We start from the raw sequence: 21,088 nt of genomic DNA on the forward strand, positions 1-21,088 counted from the left end.
ATTTTGACCGTTCAAAACCCAGTCACGTGGATTATCTACGTCACGCCAACCCTGACTAGATGAAGTTTCAAGATTGAAATTTTTGCTCTCCCATAGAGTTGTCCTTAATGAATCTGTTTTTTTCATAAATTTTCCATTTGGGTTTTTTCCTCTATTCTTCCAAGTATCTCTCATTTCCTGCGATATTTTCCCTTGTTAAGTGCTCATAAAATGCCCTGGTACTTTTTTTTGCCTTTCAATCTGAGAATTTCTGTGGTCAATAAAATTAATCTGAAGTAATGAGTACTTTCCTCCTTTTATGTCACCCGTTTGAGAGTGGTTCTAGCATTGAGATTCCAACACTTCCACATGTTTGAAAGAAATCTCAATTACATTTCTTTGTTGGGAATTCCTCTATTCCTTTGTTTTTACTTGTTTCCTGAGATATTTTATTTTGAAGAAAAAACATATAAATTTCTTTATAGAACAATTCAATAAATGAATATCAATATACACTCTGATGGACACATTTGTCCCTACTTAATATTCCACTAGTGGAGCTGCTAAATAACCTACCTACCTATTATCCAACCCACTTGGGAGCACCCACTGTGCCAGATTACAGATTCCACGAAGGGAATCCGAAAGAGGCAAACCCCATCAAGCTTTGTTTGTAGTCTTTTTACTACGATGTCGTCTTTCCTGAGTTCATATTTCACCTCTCCCTCCCTTGTCCCGTTCGTAGTTTGATGGGAGGTAGTCTGTCACAAAGATAGAAATAGAGGTGGGAGCATAACTATCAAATGCAACGGGGAACAAACATTTATGCAAACTGAAACAGAGGTGGGAGAATAGCTGCCAAAGGCGACGGGGACAAACATTTATGTAAACTAACTTGTTGGACTGTCCCGCTTTACAATTCCTCGGTAGGGTAGCTTCGAGGAAAAGTTCACTTTATGCAAACTAGAACAGAGGTGGGAGGATAACTGTCAAAGGAAACTGGGTACAAACATTTATGCAAACTGCCCTGCTTTACAATTCCTCAGTAGGGTAGCTTCCAGGAAAAATTCTGGGTTATCACCTTCTACCTTTCAAATTCGCTCCATACCAATAACCTTTCGGTAATTATCCAAGATATACCAGAAAATCCAGATAGGCTTTTGCCCACAGGATGTGCAACATAACTATTTGCGATGTGTCTCTGAGCTGAACTGTTTTAAGTTGCAACTATGTTACTGTTTACTCTGTATTATAATCTGTTGCAGCATTTCACTACAATCAGTATGTATTTGCAGTTTTGATCAGTATGGTGGCATGTATGTTGAATCATAGAGTTTGATTTTGCTAGTTGAATAGCAAGCACAAGCAGATTGACTTGTTGCATCATGTTCTTTTAACTATAGCCAGGTGTCATGCATGCTTTGGTATATTGATTTTATCAGTCACATTGTGGGCTTTAATGTTTGCAGATTGTTGTGGGTAGCTTTGGTAATGAAATGCTCACAAATGAAGCTGGAGAAGTTACAAGGTAGCTATTACTCATTTTTGGCTTTCATGTAACATTAAACAAATGGGAAACAAATAAATAACACATTTGAAATTGTATTGTTTGTGCAGCCATTCCCAGGTTATGTTCACTAAGACAATTAGATTATTAAAATCTAAGATTAAGCTAGTGTAAGTCAAAGACGAACTGAAAATTATTTCATTTGTAATCAGTATTTTTACTATTTTCTTTGAAATTTGATGCTCTTGATATTAAATGGTAGAAATATTTGTGGTTTTTTTTGCATGTCACGTATGTTTTTTATGGAACGGCCCCTGATTTGAGAAAGGAAGAGCTTGCAAAGTGATGAGTGTTTCTTTACTTACAAGTTAAAGTGTAGTTTTGTTGCTTCACTTTTTGGCAAATGCAGACTTGCAAATCTGGTATCTCCAGAGTCTCTATATTTCGTATAATGTCCTTGAGATGCTTAAATTCTGCAGGCACTGCTGGGTACATAATGCTTGCCTTCCAAATGTCTCTCCCTGCCCATTTGGAATCGTGTTCAGCTTGTCTTTTAATAAAAGATAAAATAATCTTCCATGCACTTTAGATTTACTTGAAGTGCTTTGCCTTAGGTAGCTCTTCCTTGCTTTCTTTGCCTATGGCCTTCAGTCTAGCAAGGCCCAAAAAGGCTCATTCCACAAGGTTCTACAAACTACACCAACCATCAACAAACTAAATTTTATGACACCTTTGCTAATTGTCAAAAGTTCATCATGCTTTCTGCCAGCTAAGCCATTTTTACACAAAGACATCCATTACCCACTGTCTTTCAATCTTTTCAACTAATTGCCTCTTGCTTACCGTTAAATATTCCCAAAAACTCAGTTCCATTCACACTTAAAACCAGCTTGCAAACACCTTGAACTTTTCTATAAATTGGCAAAAGCAATGCCCAACTTCTCACTTGCCTGGAAGACATAACTTCTTTCTGCACCTATATATTGACATACATCTCTCTACTTCATATAACATAGCCTCAATCTGAATACCATTTCTGATCAATGTAGTAACAAGCTACATGGAATCCATTAGCATAACCGAACTTACTCAACTGGCAGCGTTGTTTCTTTTAGCGCTTGTTCTCATGACTCTTCTGATTATGGACATCCTAAAAGTAGAAGCACAAAGGAAAAGGAAACCAAGAAACAACCACTAACAATAACATCTCGAACATGAACCCCAACTATCAATCATGGGGAGCATAGGAATCTACGACAAGTCCTCGACTATTAGACTATCCATCCAGTGCTTCTGCCTCTACAACATCCATGCCAGGTAATAGAAATCCTCAGAAAATTTCTACATAGTCATCAGCTTTTACCTTAACACAAGTAAATTTATCATGCATTGCACATGGGGGCCAAAACTGCCAGAAAATCATGTAGAATTAGCTAAAGAATCTATAGGCTGGAGATGCTATTACTGTTGGATTTGGTGTAGTTTATGCTGGTGCAAAATTTGTCATTACTGTAATGAATATTGCCTTGAAGCCTATTAAGAAAAATAATGCCTATCCAACTGTTAATCATATGATGTTGTCCACTGCAACTTCTGATTGATATTATATCACAATCAACTTAACAATTGCAAGGCTGAACTGTTGCATTTGGTGTAGTTTATGCTGCTGCAAAATTTGTCATTACTGTAATGAATATTGCCTTGAAGGTTACCATTGCAACTTCTGATTGATCTTATGTCACAATCAACTTAACAATGGCTAGGCTAGAAAAACCATGGATGAGATTATTTACTACAATAGAACCAAGAAGTTGAAGCCTATTGGACTGAACCGCTAAACCTGACTGAAAGTCACTACTGTATCTTACACTCTAAAATTGTCCATAGAAGAAATTGTTAACTACAACAGAACCGAGAAGTTGGAGCCTATTGGACTCAACTGCTAAACCTAACAACCAATGTCCTTTATTGTTTTTCCAAGCAGTTAATTGGGTAGATGAAAGTTATTGAAGGTAGTTGTAACTTTGAAAAAACATCTAATCTAGTCATTTATGATTGGCAGCCAATGAAACTTTTGCAATCTAACACCAGGATTTTATTCGCGATTTGCCTCTGATGTCAGATAGATCATTTAATTCATGATTTTCTTTTGGTGTCACATACATCATTCCTACACCGATTGCTGACATTCCAAAATTTTGTCAATTTGCATATCGAGTTCCACAAATCTGCAAATATGATCTAAAAAAATAGTCATTTATCAAGAACCACCCCCAATCTGACAACTCTACCAGTTGGTAGATGTCTCTGGACCAGCTTTTCAAGAAAGCTTCTGCATCTCCCAACTTCTAAAATAGAAACACCCTCGATTTGACGGCTCTACTAGTTGGTAGATGTCTCTGGAGCTTTTCAGCTTTTCGAGAAAGCTTCTGCAATTGTATTGTTCGACTTGCACTGTTCGACTATGGTATGTCTTCTGATCTGTCTCTAGAATTAAATTCTATTTTCTTTTGATATTTGCATCTATACTGATGTTCAAATTGAATTTTGTACGATTCAGGTCTGCTACATCTGCTTTCCTCCTTTATCAATATGTCAACATCAGAAAGAGAATTCTGCTTTGCAAATGAACAGTTTGATCTTCAGGTACGTTTTCTTTCAAAATAATTGTCTCTATCTCAACTTAATGCAATGCATACATGTTCATTGTATATGTCTCGCACTAAGCATCTGCCACTGACATATTTTAGTGTGATTGTATAACAGCTACATTACCTAGAATAAAAGCTCTCTCATCAACTCATAAGCACAACATGCCCTGAAACAAAGAACAAGTCAACTATCTTCAGATCTCATGGAGCATCATTTCTGTACGGAAGAAGCAATATGTAGCACTTAATGCTACTCTAAATCTATTTTTGTGATATGTAACACTTAATGCTACTCTAAATCTACTTTTGCTTCTCCTACATGGACTAGTTATACTATTTTCTAGTGTCAGAGGTGGAGAAAGTTCACTACCTCCTGATATTGTGAAAATTGTGAAAGACATATCTAAACTATTGCATTTTCTTAAACCAAAGTTTCCATAAGTACAAATATAAATTATATTTTAAATACCATTTCTTTCAAAGATTATTCGCTGTAAAAATTTGAGGCCTTATTGCGCAGTTTCCTAAAGGATCTTTTTTAACCAAAGTTCATATTAGCATTAACCAAAGAATTATTGGTTTTAACCAAAGTTAGCATTAGTCCATAACATAAAATGTTATTACATTTTTCATGAAAAGGAATTTAGATTGCTTTGAAATTATAGACTATGTCTGAATTTTGGATTGCTTTAAAAGCTCTGTCTTTAGCTTGATACGTTACAGTTTGTCTTTACCTCTATACATTACAGTTTCAAAGCAGTGAACTGCTACAGCTTTTGAAGTCCAGTTTAATTTGACAGCCTTTGAGGTCCATCTTTATTTGATAGGTATGGTCGTGACATTTTTTGGGCTCAAAGAATTTCTTGGGCTTACACAATCTTGCGGTTTAACATTGTTTAGGATTTCTCTGCACCGTTTTTGCACCATTTTTGCAGTAATCCTTGAAATGTATATGCATTTCACTTCTGTTAACTACTCATTTCATTGGTGATGCAATGTTTTGCATATATATACTGCTTAGTATCTGCTCAAAAATGTTAATGGCATATTATGAATTTTGATTTAATAGCTTGAATTGTGCAACTATTTGTCATTCCCGCCTTAATTTCGCTATGCTTGATAGTCTTACAACTGGATTTTATTTTAAAAAGAAATAAATTCTTACAACTGGATTTTAAAAGCAACATAAATTCATACCACTGAATTTTATTTTATAAGCAACAAAAATTTGATTGCTGGATCACCAGTTCACTGATTGTACCTCACAAGATAAATATAAACTACCACAAATCAAGAATACATTTCCTTTTTTGAATTAACTATTCTTGGTTATGTCCTTGGAACTGAAAAGAACGAACTTGGAACAGTGCACATGTTTTTTGAGTACTCTCCAGGCGAGCAGGAACATGGAAAATATGTATACCTATGAGGCCCTGTAAAAGCCATAAGCGAAGCATAACCTAAATTCGTATATGGCAACGTTCATGCTTCTAGCACCCCGGCAGGGACTACCGCTACGATAGTCGCTCCCTTGTTTAATCAACTCCACATTTCATTATACACCACAAAGAGTGAATAACTATTGCAACAAGAGAATTTGCTTCAAGATAATGGTAACATTTCACCATGCGAAAAGTTTCCTTTGTTTAAACATCTCAAATACCATAGGTTTTAATTTTTATTTTTTAAATCATCTCCAATTATGTTTGTGGTTCCGTTTTCCATCTCGAACAACTAAGTAACACAGAATAAAAACCTCCAAAATGAGAAACAATGTCGAGTAAACAAAAGCGTTGTGGATCATTAGAATGTGGAAGTACAAGGTAACGTATTCTTTACGACTAATTAAAATGAGAACGTAGAATTTGTTATAAACAATATAAAATTAACAGGTTTTTATTTTATTTACGATCACGGAATATTGGTTATTTTTTTCTCAGGAAGAAAAAAGTTGTATATTATATTATCCGAGGAAAATATACAAAATAGTTAACATACATATCATTCACAGGATGTATTGGAAACTTAATTCTCCTCATCTCATAAGAGAGAAAAAGTGAGCCATAAGACTGAAACATATATAATCCAGCAAAGAAGATCATAGCAACCTAGGTGCTTATATTCTGTAATATTCAGAGTCAGAGGGGGAACACCCCATTTTGTCAACAATATGCAGAATATTGATCAGAACAACAAGTCAAAAAGTGACATATACAAAATTTTGCAGAAAAAAAGAGGGAGGTTCAGATTTAACCCGGAAATAGGAAGTCCCCCATATCATATGTGTTGTGCTCCCAGGTGATCTCCAAATACCATTTACCTGTCATTCCCAACAATCCTTTTTTTGATAATCTATTTGCTTCCTTGTTTTGGTTCCTGCCAATATGTTGGATTGTGGATCCTTCATGAAGTTGCCAAAGAAGATCGATCCACTCCAGCCATCCTTGTAGCATAGGAGTGTTAATGGAGGCTTTTCCCAAGACCTGGTCAATAATGATCTTCGAGTCTCCATATATGTGCAAATAGGGAATATTAAGGAAACTGTTGAACCATAAGAGGCCCCATAGTGCTATTGCTTCCGCCTTGGTGTTGGTGTCGTGGCCTCCATTCCAAAAGACCCTGTAGGATGGTTCAGCTTATATAGTCATCTAAAACCCACATGCACAAGAACTTCTTTGTGCGGCCCTGTCAAAAAAACCCATCGGATATAGAAACTTTGTATAGATATGCATGTGTGGAATTGGTGTTCCACTTGACTAGCCGCCATCTTGGAAAGAGTTGAATGTGTCAACTACAATGATATTCTCAGCTGCCATCTTTCCTTTCCAAGTGATTGAATCTTGGGTTCCTGTGCGGCAAATGCCAATGTGTTTAATAGCAACAATAATCTTGTTCCATTCCAGTGCCATATGACCATTGAAACCAAGCGTGTGAGATTCTTTCCAAATGGGAAGTGGACCTTACCAATCATTTATGGCTTGACCCCAGAAATAAATACCATGTCCATTAAGGTGATGTTTGATGTTCGCAGAGATGGAGCATTCCTCTCCAGCGCCTAGGATTGGGTCGATACCAATGAGGATACAGTTTCCTAATTGAAATTTCCATGCAAGTTGTTGAAAAAATATTTTTTCCATTTTCTGAAAGCTTTGCCAAATGGCTGATCCCTGTTTGATGCCAATGGTGCCCTTTCTGTACCAAAACCTGAAATCTTTATCTTTGAGGTACTTATGATGTATGATTTTACTCCAAGTACCAGCTCCAAATAAACCCCTCCAAAGAGATTTCATCAACAGTGTTCCACCAAATCTATGAAGGTCCATAATACCCCATCCACCCATATCCTTGGGGAAAGTAATGTTGGATAATTTGGTCAAGTGATATTTTTTCCTTTCATGGTTCCCCACCCAGATGAAATTTGTCGTTAAGTGGTTTAGTTCATTTACAATGGATGCAGGGATGAGGTATAAATGAGCCCAATAAACCCCCATCTGGGCTAATACCGCTTGGGTGAGGACGACCCGCCCCCCAATGAAAGGCATCTGAACTCCCACCCAGGTATCCTTTTGAAAAAATGGTCAACAATCCATTGCCAATCAGCAATTCTGTAGCAGCAAGGTTTGATACGATATCCTAGGTATTTCATTCCTTTTTGTATTGACATTGCCTTAATGCCAAATAAACCTTCTATATATGAAATAACCTCCATGTCGCAATTTCCATGATATAAGACAAATTTGTTATTATTCATGTGCAGTTGATCCAGATTTAAACAGGAACGCAATAAAATACAGAGATAACCATAAAGACAAATATGCAGCGGAAATAATACTTCATTTCATTACTGTAAAATACTGAAATATGCTTACAAATAGAAATGGAAATAACCCAGCTAGGGCGATGGTAGCTTATCTCTGAGAAGAGATGTGTCGGCTACATGCCTCTGAATTGTTCTCCAAAAACTGTGTTACAATGAGGCTCGAGCGCCTATTTATTGTTGAGAAACAATGGAAAACCCTTCACATTCCAAAACCTAACCCTAGAAGATGAAACGAAAAATTGTGGGCCCCGTTTTTGGGTAAGTTGGTACATCAACTTCCCGAGGTCGCGAATTGGTCGTACTATCTCCGTTTGACGCGCATGATAGCCCTTTGGAAAGATCTCTCCGAGGACTATGACAGAAAAGATGATTTTTAAATAAAAAAATCGCTGGTGGTGGATTTCCCAAAAAATGTCGTTTAGGGCCTCAAAACGGCTCCGAAAGTTTAGGACCCGAAAAACTGCTAAAAATAGTAAATTGTGCTATAATTAAGGAAATAGAAAAACTGAAAGAGACAGTTATGGGGGTCCAAATGGGATAGGCGGGTGGCCACCAACATCCACCTGGATCAGCAGTCTAGAAGCATTTACGAATTTGTTGAAGATATGAAAGAGATATAACCAGGAAAAATGACAGAGCATACCCAGGATAAGGATATCATCGACAAAAAGGTTGTGCGAGATGCTGATGTTCCTTTCCATCTTCAGTGGCTGAAATTGTTCCTCCATAACCGCTCTTTTTATGTGTAGACTTAAGCTATCCATCGCTAGAATGAAGAGAAGAGGGGAGAGTGAGCATCCTTGACGCAGCCCTCAAGCAACCCAGAAATATTTTGTTGGATAACCATTTATTATGACATCACAATTAACATTATCCACACATGCCATTATCCAATCTATACATCTAGGTCTTAGTCCAATTTTGATAAGGATACATCGAAGAAAGCCCCAATCCAGGCAGTCATATGCCTTCCTCAGGTCAATCTAAAAAATAGCCGCATTTAGATTCTTGGTGTATATCGTGTGCATACTCTCCTATGTATTTGCAACATCATCGTGGATGAGCCAGTTCTGGAGAGAGCCATGTTATTCTGGTGAAATATAGCGCGAAAGAGTATTGCGCATTCTGCCTGCAATGGTCTTTGATATGATTTTGTATATAATATTGCACAGGGATATAGGTCTGAATTCCGAGAAACATTTTGCATTGCTGTTCTTTGGAATGAGGGAGATATATGTAGAGGTGATATGTTGGTGTATGAAGCCCGTGGTCCTGGACTTTTCCACCATGCCCAGTAAATCTCCTTTAAGAAGTTCAAAGAAATGTGTACAGAGTTCTATCGTCCATCCATCAGGACCCGGACTTTTATCACTCTTAAAAGATTTTAGCACATTCAGAAGTTCTTCCTCCGTGACTTCCTTGTATAGTTCATCATTTTGTTCTGCCTCATACATAATTAGATAAGGTTCTATCCCCCAAATTAGGTCCTCAGCCATTATATTATCATTCGTGCCATATGCTTTTTGATAGTATTGTACAACAGCATTGAAAATTCCTTCTTGTGATTGATGAATTTGGCTGTCCTCATCCATAATCTCCTAGATGGAGTTTATATTGCGGCAATGATTTGCATAACGGTGAAAGAATCTGGTATTGCGATCTCCTTCCTTTATCCAGGTCACCCTGCTTTTCAATCGCCAAGTAGATTCTTCGATAGAAAGAAGATTCTTCTTATGGAGTTCAAGTGTATGAATGCGGAGCCGAATCTTTGCAGAAAGACAGTGGGAGGACACTTTAGGCAGAATCAAGTCCATTTCATTTTGTATGTCAATAAATTCTTTCTTGAGGTCCCTGTACTTCTGTTTCTACCAGTGTTTGACATTCCCACGAAGGGAGTCCAATTTGTCAGGGAGATTAATCATGGGGGAAGTGCCAGGAAGAGATTGTCAACCCCAAGTCTCCAGTACTAGCTTATTAAAATCTAGATCTTCCAACCAGGATCGGTTGAATTTGAAAGGGATGACCATACGAATGCCTATTTTTCTCCATTGAAGTGAGATAGGCTTGTGATCAGAAATGAAATTGTTGATGGTTTCAGCGCGAACATCCCCAAGTCGCTCCAGCAATTGTTCGTGGATCAGAAAGCGATCCAGTCTCTTGGCCACATATGCCATGCCAGTACGACCATTATCCCACGTTGGAACAATTTTAGTCGAGCATATGTCCACAAAATTATGCAAGACGATGGCATCTTGAATCAATCCTGCCAAGGGGTCAATTTTTTGTAGTGACCCCATACTTCATCACGACTTATGGTACAGTTTAGGTCACCCGCAATGATAAGAGAAACCAATTCCATCATCCCAGAGGAGAAAAGACAATCCCAAAAAATGAATCTGTCTTTGTAGGGAGCATATACATTGAGAATGTGAACATGGCCAGGTATTCCGTGAAAGCCGGCTTCTAGCAGAATACCCGCAAAACACCGAAAGGCCTTTATATTAACCCAAGCAGGGTCCCATAAGGCCACCAAACCACCAGAGAGGCCCGAAGCAGCAGTTGCAGAAATGTACCAGTTCGGAAACATTTTCTGAAAGTATAGAACAGCTTGTGGGACACTATGCATAGATTCCTGGATGAGAATGATATATGGGTGAAGTGAGGATAACAGGTTTTTGAGAGCTAAGAATTTAGGGGCAGCCCCCAGACCCCAGATGTTTAGGGAGATGATGCAAGTCATGTGAGATGGTTATCAGGCTGTCGTGCTCTAAGGGCCCCTCAGGGAGAAATGTCTACAATTCGAACATCAACTAGAAAACGATCCATTGGGGAGGTAAAAGGGTTTTTCTTAGTTCATCCCCGGAAATGTCAGCTACCTCGGTTCTGCTTCCGATAGACGGTAATGTTACCCACCGAGGTAGGGCTGATGTGGGGGGAGGTAGAGTCCCTAGGTTTGTGGATAGTGAGAGAATGTAGGTCTAGGGTCTTTCTTTGTAAAAGGAAGTCCAGGTCACTTCTGACAGAATTTGTAGGAGAGGCAGTAGGTGAGTTGGGTGGGGGGGTGACACTAAGACAAGGGCCTTTGTCCTTGGGTTGACAACGGGGTGGTATTGGGGAGGGTACATATGAGACATGTGAAGTGGATGGTATGTCATGGTAGGGGTGTGGAGGTGGAAAAGGAGCTGGTAAATCCTGACAGGGGGTAGGTTCCAGTGGAGGTAGGCAATTAAAATGTGCAGGACTGTCAGGTAATGGAAAGTCTGACTTATTAGTGATATTCAGAGAGGACGGAATGGAGATTGGATATGATACAAAAGATCCAAAAGCAAGTGGGTGATAAGAGCTTTGTTTCCGTGGCATACCTGGTTGAGGCATATTCTGATTATGTGACGCAACTCGTTGACCCTTCAGGCTTGGACGTTCCCTATCCAAGTTGGACAATGTGGAGCCATTGTAGCATTTTCGGCCATGTAGGTGACCTCCAGGCCGAAGAGGACATTGTTCACGTGGGTGCCCTGTTTGGTGACAGAAAGAGCAACAAAAGGGAACCCCCCAGTAATCCAGCTTTTGATGGAGATTAATATCCCCCCAATGCAGTTTGATGTGATCAGGGAATCCCCCACGATATTCCTTTTCAATGAGAATCCAAGCGACTCTCTTGTCCTGTGCACCAAGGCATCTCGGATCCACATAAACAAATTTTCCAATGGCATTTCCTATGTCCATTAGAGCCTGTTTGGTCCATAGTTTGATAGGCAGGCCTGGTAATTTTACCCAGATCAACTTATTGATAGGTGTATTTTGCAAGGGATTATATCCTATGTACCAATTATGCAGGGCCAGGAAACTTTTTCCATGAACCCATGGTATGGTCTTAATTTTCTCTAAGTCCTCCTGACTGAGAAAATGAAAACTGTACCAACCTTTCATTAATTTGACCATAGTAGGCAGGTATCCGAGCATAGTTTTCCATTTCTTCCCTAACCAATTTTGCATCTCAGAGTCCTGCATTACTGAGAAATACCATCGGCCAACTAGAGCACACTTCTGTACACTGTTAATGCGGTCGACCAGGGTGGCACTGTCTAAAGCTAGAGCCGGAGGTGGTGGAGTGGTTTTAATAGACCGGTGCTTGTGACGACGTTCATGAAATGCATGTCCGCCACCCTGCATTGAATGAGGCGATAGATCGACAACAGGCACCCGGTCATCCCCGAGAGTGGTACGCCATGCATTATAGTTCAATAATTTTATTAACATTATTTTACTTTAAAAGATATAATTAAAGTTTCAAAACTCATAATATTATTGATGATGATGATGATGATGATGGTTACCGTCCACTGAGACCAAATTGGTCTATTGGACCTATCATTTTCTTTCTTAGTTTCTAATTGTCCGGCTCCTCGTCTTTCTTGGCGAGATTGGTGCTGTAGATTTCTTTTTTTTCTCTACGGTATTCCAATTTTCTTTATCTTGCATCTCCTTCATCTCTTTTGATTCTTGGGACATTGGTGTCTTAGCTTCGCGATCTATTGTGTTCGTCCTTTTGAAGATAGTCGAAGAAGAAGTTTGGTCTAGGAGATCTGCTTTGCTATTAAATGGAGATTTATTTTGTGCGGTATTTGAACCCTCATAACTTGAGGGGTTGTCGAGTTCACTCTTTTGTTGTTGGGTGGGGCTTTCCCCCTACTTGTCTTGAGAGTTGTTTTTTTCTTGCCCGATTTCTTGTGATTCAAAGTTTTCTCGAGAGTATTCTTCTTTGATGACAGTGTAGTGTTCCTTTTGTGCTCCTTCCCACCATGTAGATCTATGGTGATTTTTTCTAGCATAATTTTTTTGGGAGGCTTTTGGGCAATTTTTGGCTAGGTGGCCTGTCTCAAAGCAGGATCGACATCTAAAGAGGACACTTTCATAATCGAGTTTCAGGTTCCACATATAGTCTTTACTTGTTAGGTGTATTTTAGCTGGGAATTCGATGCTGAAGTCCATTTCCACACAGATACGTGCATAGGTGGTTCTGGCATACTCCTCTGTTTCTGGGCACCTGTAGTAAAATTTCCCAATTGCATTTCCAATGGCTTTTAGCGAAAAGAAATTCTAGAGATGCAAGGGTAGGTTTGGCAATCTCACCCAAACTGGTGTTGAGGTTATCATTATTTTTGAGGGATCGAATGATGGGTTCCATGGCCTCATGAATAGGCCTGCTTTTTCCCAAAACCAAGGGTCGGAATCTAGAATACATTGTTTGCTTTCAGGGTTTTCAAAATCTACTATAAAGAAACCCTTAGCACAGGGGTGGATATTAATTGCATCAAGAATTAGAGGCTTCCATACCATCGAAATCCAACTGTGGAGAACTGTCAACGGCGGCCAAAAACCATTGAATCGACATATTAGGGCACTTTCAAAGAACTTCAAAGCCTCATCGAGTGAGGCCTAGACGACCTAGATAGTGGGAGCTGGGGCTTCACTGATGATATGGGCATTAGCTTGACCCCTAGAGGCAGACAAAACTGAGCCAGCAGCTATTTTCGCAAAGCTGGGAGCCATCTGGAGAATGCTGTCCTGTTGAGTATAGAAGATTGCCAAAGAGAAGCTACGGAATCGACATATCTACAACTTGGAGAGCCCCAGATCTGGAGAGCCGCTCTATATCTCAATAGAGCCGCGGATCTGGAGAAATATAAAACCTAAAAGCCGCAGAGGTATCAGCAGACCTATTAAATCATACCCAGGCAGATCTAACCATAGAAGGCCCAATCGAGTCGCAGATCTAACTGCAGAAGGAATCGCCAGACCTGTGAGAGGAGTCGCAGACCTGTGCGTAATCAAATCTCTTCTTGCACGTTCGGGTGATGGAGAGCCGCAGATCTAACTTGGAGAACCGCAAGACCTATGCGTAATCAAATCTCTTCTTGCACGTTCGGGTGATGGAGAGCCACAGATCTAACTTGGAGAGCTGCAGACGTGTCAGATCTAACTTGGAGAGTCGCAGATCTTGGAGAGCCACAGACCTTGGAGAGCCCAATCGAGCCGCAAACCCTGATCTATTTCAAACTTCCCAAAAAAATACATAGCAGCAATCGAAAACGTATTTAGGGTTATTAGCAAACTTAGGCTTCTTACCAACCTTCATGGATTGAAAATTCAGAGCGCTGGCTAGATAGAATGATCGAGGCGAAGTTGGAAGACTCGCGTAACGTTGGCGTCTAATTGGCTCTCGATCTTCTTTTCAAACACCACTCGAATAGCGTTGTAAGTTAGAAACTGAAGGGTTGATCTTATATAGACAGGAATCGGCAGACCTATTAAATCATACCCGGTAGATCTAACCACAGAAGTCCCAATTTGGACATTAATAATGTAATTACTATTTAATAAAGAGGAAAAATGGCATGCTTAAATAATTATAATGCAATGATTGGTTGAAAATGAATTAGTGATAGATAATAGTGACTCATCGATTTATGTCGATTACAATTATTCAATTAGATTAAAAATTAAAATTTAGAATTAAATGCAATGGTTTATCTAAAATAAAATAGGCAAAAAAATATTGATTCACACTAATTTATGTGGCATGTCTATGACCAAATTGGATTAATAATTAAATATTAAAATTAATTCTCAATTTAACTAATCTACAAGTAACAGGTCATTGGAACTTCAAGAACATGTGGGTAGATTAAATATTGTATATATTTTGGTTCACTTGGAATTTTTTCCTATCTTTCCCTTGATTGGTTATGGAGTGTAAGAAATATATACAAAAAAAGGTTGAGGTAATGATAGTGTCAATTTGGGTTTATGTTACATAATAGAAAAAAAATGGTTAAGTACATATAAGAAATTTTTTTCCCTTTAAATTTATTTATTATATAGTCATTTATCAAATATTTATTTTATAGATAAATGTATAAAAAGAATTTAATATATTAGTATGTATGATGATTCCAAATAAATTATCAATCCAATCAATTAGAGTGAATATCAATAAATTGGATAGTGTAAACACCAATAAGGATACTAAAAAATCCACATTTGTAGTTTTTCAATAGAATAGGAAGAAGACCAATTATGGATTAGAAAAAATGTTGCAACACATAACTAACCAAGCATCATTTTCCCCTATAGATTCCAAAATTCATGGTTGGATAGATTTTTGTACAAGGAGGAAAAGCACTCAAGAAAAACCCAATTGAGGTTTTGTAAATCCAAAAATGTGGATAGGATAGATTTATTTATTCTTAATTGAAAAGAACAATAATATAGGATAATTAAATAAATTAAATAAATTTAGAACCTACCTAATCATAATGACACCCCCTTGAAAGTTAAATACAAAGGTAAAAGTCATGGAAAAGCTCAAGGAGAGAGCCAACCTCAAAATTAGAGTTGAAAATACTCCAATTCTAGTCTACTCATTTGTTATGTTTCTTCAATTTTTTTATCCAAGTACATTTAGAGATACCAATATGGCAAGGGATAAAATGATATCATCACCACAAATTGATTAATCCAAAACATTTTCTCACATGAATTTACCCAAAATCTAGCTAAATTCCAATATCACTTCAAGTGAACAGGTAGAACAAGGCATGGAATGAAGGGAAAATAATGGGTTAATGTCTATTGGAATTACAAAGAAACGTCTATCATATGTGGACAATAAGTAGCTAGGAACTTTAAATAATGCCAATGGAATCATCAAACTTAAAGAGAATATCATAAATATTAAACGGTTATTTATTTTTGACAACCCAAAAAAAAGCTTTCAAAAATAAACTAATAAATAAATTGCAAAGTATCATCATAAAAATTCCTACAATATTCAACATTAAAAAACCTAACCCTCTTTAATAAATAAATGGCAAGGTATCAATCTTCAACATTAAGAAACCTAATCCTCTTGTAAACCTTAGCATGGCACCAATTCTAGAATCCAACAAGTTGTGTATCAAAGAGAAGGAATCCTATTTAAATAAAATAGAATATAATTTTGTGCAAATCCAGTTACCACTTTATTTGAAATGCATTATTGGGGTTGGTCACGGTTCCTTCTAAACGGAAATCCTCCCTTCGTCGTGCGGAACAAGTTTTATGGGCAATCCATCGACAGGGACAGGCATGGGGTCCACAATCACCTGCTCACAGGGATTCACTAAATTCCACCTGAAATTCTTTACAATATTATGGAGAAAAACAAGAATTTCCATTCTTGCAAACTCATTACCCGGGCACATTCGTGGGCCACCTCCAAATGGAACAAACGTGTAGGGAGGAGGTCCCTCTCCCTCAAATCTCGATGGATCGAATTTGTCCGGGTCGCTGAAATACTCAGATTTCCGGTGGGTCGAATTGACGGTCCAATACAACTGTTCATAATACCCAATAATAGTAAGATAGTTAATCTCAGTAAAATTCTGAAACAAGGATTTGAGGCAGGGACTCACCTTCCATCCTTTAGGGATTGTGAATCCCTCGTATGTGAAATCTTTGATGGCCTTGCGAAAAGTTCCTTGAGCAGCAGGGTACAGCCGAAGCGCTTCCTGAGCAACTCTCCACGAATATTTCATTCTTTGGAGGTCCTCCCATTCTAGAAGTTGCCCTGCCTTCTTTGAACTTGCTATATCCAGTTGCTCTGGAAATATCAAATGAAACTTTAGGGTTTAAGAAAACTGTAACAAATGATATAAGTGCTTTTTAAAAAACGAAAGAAACTTAATTTCGCACCCACTTATTGGGTACTTCAAATGATGAACTATCCTGTTGATTGGGATGGTCCGGACATAATCTCTTGCCTCGGTTGGTGGACAGTGGATTACAAACCACATAGTACTTTGGCCTTCTTTATTATCTGGTGTATATGGAAGTCTAGAAATGCCTATATTTTGATCAAGTTTTGCCAAATATCTTGAGGACCTGTTACAGCATTCTTTCTTACTATTCAGAATTTTCTGTCCCCTTGTTCATAAACGTCCTGTCCCTCCTAGAGACCTTTGGTCAGCCTATCCTGTGGGTTTCTTTGACTGCGCATCAATTTTTGATTCTTGTGGATGTGGTGTGGCCATTCATATTGGTCGTGAGGTTTTTTATAGATTTTATTGGCACTGTGGCTTGGGATCTAACACCCCAGTCAACTTGACTGACACTTTGGGGTCCTTCCCTGTGTAATATGGCTGAATCTCACAGACCTCATTGTTTTTGGTGACTCCACAATAGTAATAGAATGGGCTAATGACAAGGGCTCTTTAAATTCTTCAGCACTTGACCCATGGAAGCTCCACATCAAAGCTCTGTCTGCCAAGTCCCATCATATATCTATTCTGCATATCTATAGGACCCAAAACTGTGAAGCAGATACCCTCTCAAAAATGGGCTGCAGCTCCGATCCTCATCATATTATCTTCCAGCAATTTGAAGATGGCATTCAGATAGGGGAATGCCCCATCCCTATTTAAGGAGTTCTTTTGGTCTGCAGGGCTCTCTGTCACTCCCCTGTTTTTTTGGAATGATCATCACCAGGTTTTCTTTTGGCTTGTCGGGCTTTTTTGACTTGACCTATGCTGATTCCTATCTACCATAAGGAGGTATATGACATTGTTTTCCCAGTTCCAGGTTAATTGTACAGAGTGGTAATGGATTTCATCGGCTATTGAGAATCCCTCTCTCTGATATATGTACTTTCTCATTTTATATAATAGAAAGCAATTTTTCCTGTGTGGAAAAAAAAAGCTAGTCCTCTGGGTAGGGGAACATGGACATCATCAGAAATACCCATCTATATTTTCAACAGAACTAGGGTTCACAGATAAATATCTCAAGAATCATCCACCTACTTATTCTCTAACATAACTGCCCTAAAAAAGCACGGAGGCCTCCCACCGGAAAACATAATAGATGCTACGATAAATCAATCTCTAATTCTAGTATTGGAGGATAATTGATTGACTGGGCGTACCTCTTAGTACTTCTTCATAGCACTGAGGGTTCTCCGCCAAAAATTTAAGCAGCACCGTCAAAGTAGAACTGCTGGTGTCATGACCTGCATATAATAGCAGAAGGATATTGTCCTGAATCTCGTTGTCTGTGAGAGACGAACCCTGCTCGTCAACATTAGAGAGCAGGAAAGACAATAAATCTTGCTCTGGAGAAGCTTTTCCCATAGCCAATGCATATTTCCTCTCATTAAGAATGCTGCCGAGTTGTTGGCGAATGGCATTAGCTGCGCGCCTGGCTTTGTTATATCGCGTACCAGGTAGATCTATGGGAATCTGCATTACTCCTTTCACAAAAACCATAAAATGATGCCAAAACCGCTCTTGCTCTTCTCGATCGTTTATGCTGGAAAACAAATCACAAGCCAGAGAGAAAGTGTAACGTTTCAATAGAGGTAAAGCCCTCACCTCATCTTTACCGATCCAGTACTCGGCCAGGTGATCTTTAGTCATGGAATCCACTCGCCCTACAAATTTCTGAAGGGCTTCCGGCCTCAGGAACGTCATCAGGATTCTCCTCAACCTCTTCGCATCGTCTCCAACTGCTGTAATTAAAGAACTTCTGAAGAGATTTCCCACAGAGGTGGGCCATGAATTTACCACCAGTTTGTTCTCGTTGGCGAACAAGAAGCGGTTGCCTTGGGGACTACAGAATACCACTGTCGGGTGCCCAACAAGGGAAGTGGTGAACACGTTTCCATACTTCTGTGTTCGACGGTCACAGAAATCCTGAGGACTTCCCCTTCTCTGGCATCCCAGAAATTCTAATGTCTCGCCGATCAAAGGCCATCCAAAGGTGCCGGGCGGGATTCCTCGTAATGCCCTAGTTCTACGGTTAGTGATGAGATAAGAGAAGGCGGCGAATCCTATAAAAGATGCGATAAATACAGTGAAGATGAAGGGTGGCTTCTCCAGATGTTGGGCCTTGTGTAGCACTGTCGCAGCTTCTTTCCAAATCATGGTAAGTATAATTTGACGGGCTCCAAACCTGGAACTGAAAAACGTATAAGCTCAAGGCCCGGAGATCACATACAAACAGTGGCTTATTGTTGGGCGTGAAGGCCCTATACATATATATATCTATGTTGCAGGCAGTGACACCGTGTCTCCAACGGGGTGTTGGATGCCCTGTAGGAAGAACCAATCCATTTGAGCAACGTTTTCCTGGGATAACTACGACCCATTTTTTTTTATCGACTTTGTTAACGTGTTTCCTTATTGTTAAAAAAACGAACTCTTAAGTCTTTACCAGTTAACGTAACGTGTTTCCTTATTGTTAAAAAAACGAACTCTTAAGTCTTTACCAGTTAACGTGTTTCCTTATGTCAAAAAAGACAAACTCTTAAGTAAAAGCATCGTGAAGACATACTGGAGGCCAATTTCTATTTCTTATTATTCATATGAATAATTAAAATTATATACATAATTATTTGAAATTAATATAATTAAAAATTAAGCTAATTTGTTTTATTTTTAATAGAGTTAAATATTATTAATTTAGAAATCTAAATTTTAAGTTTATAAATTTTGAAAAGAGTTGATGGACAATTATTTTTAATAGAGTTAAATATTATTAATTTAGAAATCTAAATTTTAAGTTTATAAATTTTGAAAAGAGTTGATGAACATTTTAATGCCTATGTATAATATTAATATTAATTTTGAGTTGATTTGTAAATCACTAACTTTATCATATAAATAGATATTATGTAAAATATTATTATGAATTTTTATCTCAATTTTTAAAATTATAATTATGAATAAAATTATGATAAGGTATTATGATTTATATTTAAAAGAATTAAAATGTTAAACACAAATTCCATATAAATAAATATATTTTATTATTATTGTGTAGAGTTGAGAGACTTAAATATATAGTTAAAATTTCTTTATTAAATACAAAATTAAGATTAATAAAATTTCTAATAAAATTATACAATATAGCACTAAGAAATTAAATGAAAATTTTCAACAAAGAAGTAGATTGTTAAATTATAATTTCCTAAATTATCATAATGTTTAAGACTATTCCATTAATTAGTTGTGAGTGATATCTATAAAGTGAAATTGATGTATTATAAATCTATATTTTGAAATCAAAATAATGTGCAATACAAATACTTAGGGATTTACCACCACTTGCTTGTATTATCTAACTCATACCAATTTTTGTTATAGACATAGTTATAGTTTCTTGAAATATTATTATCATGATATAACTAGAAAAATATTATTACACTAAATAAACAAGGATGAATATATAAAAAAATGGATAAAATGTAATAAAGTAAAATGTTATATTTTTTGAAATTAGTGATTTAAAAAGCATATCATTTAAAAAAGATTTTAATTTAATATTATAAGATATGGAGATAAAATAAATAAAAAATTATTAAAAAATAGTTAAATGTATAACCTTATAAATAAAAAATCACTAAAATATCGTTAAATGCATTATTTTTATAATTTTTTTTTATAAATTATAAAAAAAATTATTATTTATTAATGAACACTACAAACATATTAGCTATATTAACTTAATCACATGTTATTTGAGTTAAAAATGACAACAAGAAAGGATTTGATTATGTAGTTTTCAATAAAATAGAAAAGCCGGTTATTAAAGAGCTTGATCTCTTTGATGATGTGATTTCGGTTTTCTTATTCATGAAAATGATTTATAATATAGAATAACTTAATCACATATGTCATTTTAGTTAAAAATGAAGAGTAATAGTGTGTTTATGTGATTTCCAATCAAATAGAGAAGCCTATTATTAAAGGGCTATTTGATTTTTTTTATGATATGGTTTTGATTTTCTCATTCACGAAAATGATTTGTTATAAACTCACTTTAAAGTGTTTAGGGAAACATTATGTTATATCGAGTGAAGAATGAAGTGGGGTGTATAGTGAAGAATGAAGTGGGGTGTATAATGATATAGGTATTAGATTACTTTTACAGTTACGAACACTAGAAACTTAATGTTGCTAAACAGGAACATCTTTCATGTTATTATTTGTTCATGATTAAACCTATCTCTTAGGATATATTTTGAACTAAAAATAAGCAGCATGAATTTGTATAAATAATTGTGATTGGGTTAAAGTTTTATAACTTATGTCA

General features: G+C 37.2%; 1 protein-coding gene across 1 annotated transcript; it reads right to left on the reverse strand.

Moving 5' to 3' along the window:
* Positions 1-15,790: 15,790 nt before the first annotated feature.
* Positions 15,791-19,102, reverse strand: LOC149163732 (cytochrome P450 716B1). The gene is made up of 3 exons (XM_089431834.1): positions 17,922-19,102; positions 16,414-16,601; positions 15,791-16,335 (listed from the first exon to the last, which is right to left on the reverse strand). Exons 1-3 carry the CDS (start codon positions 18,916-18,918, stop codon positions 16,021-16,023), a joined length of 1,500 nt encoding a protein of 499 aa, XP_089287960.1. The 5' UTR covers positions 18,919-19,102; the 3' UTR covers positions 15,791-16,020.
* Between the last annotated feature and the right edge of the window lie 1,986 nt (positions 19,103-21,088).

Source organism: Pinus tabuliformis, chromosome 5_1, assembly GCF_031772625.1.
Source record: "Pinus tabuliformis cultivar Carrire ecotype Pingquan chromosome 5_1, CPIR1, whole genome shotgun sequence".
In the NCBI taxonomy this organism is placed as follows: domain Eukaryota; kingdom Viridiplantae; phylum Streptophyta; class Pinopsida; order Pinales; family Pinaceae; genus Pinus; species Pinus tabuliformis.

Coding starts and splice junctions, on each gene's coding strand:
- LOC149163732 (XM_089431834.1), bottom strand. CDS start 18,918: ATGATTTGGAAAGAAGCTGCGACAGTGCTACACAAGGCCCAACATCTG. Junction 16,602..17,921: donor CTATGAAGAAGTACTAAGAG/GTACGCCCAGTC, acceptor TGATATTTCCAG/AGCAACTGGATATAGCAAGT. Junction 16,336..16,413: donor CAATCCCTAAAGGATGGAAG/GTGAGTCCCTGC, acceptor TATTATGAACAG/TTGTATTGGACCGTCAATTC.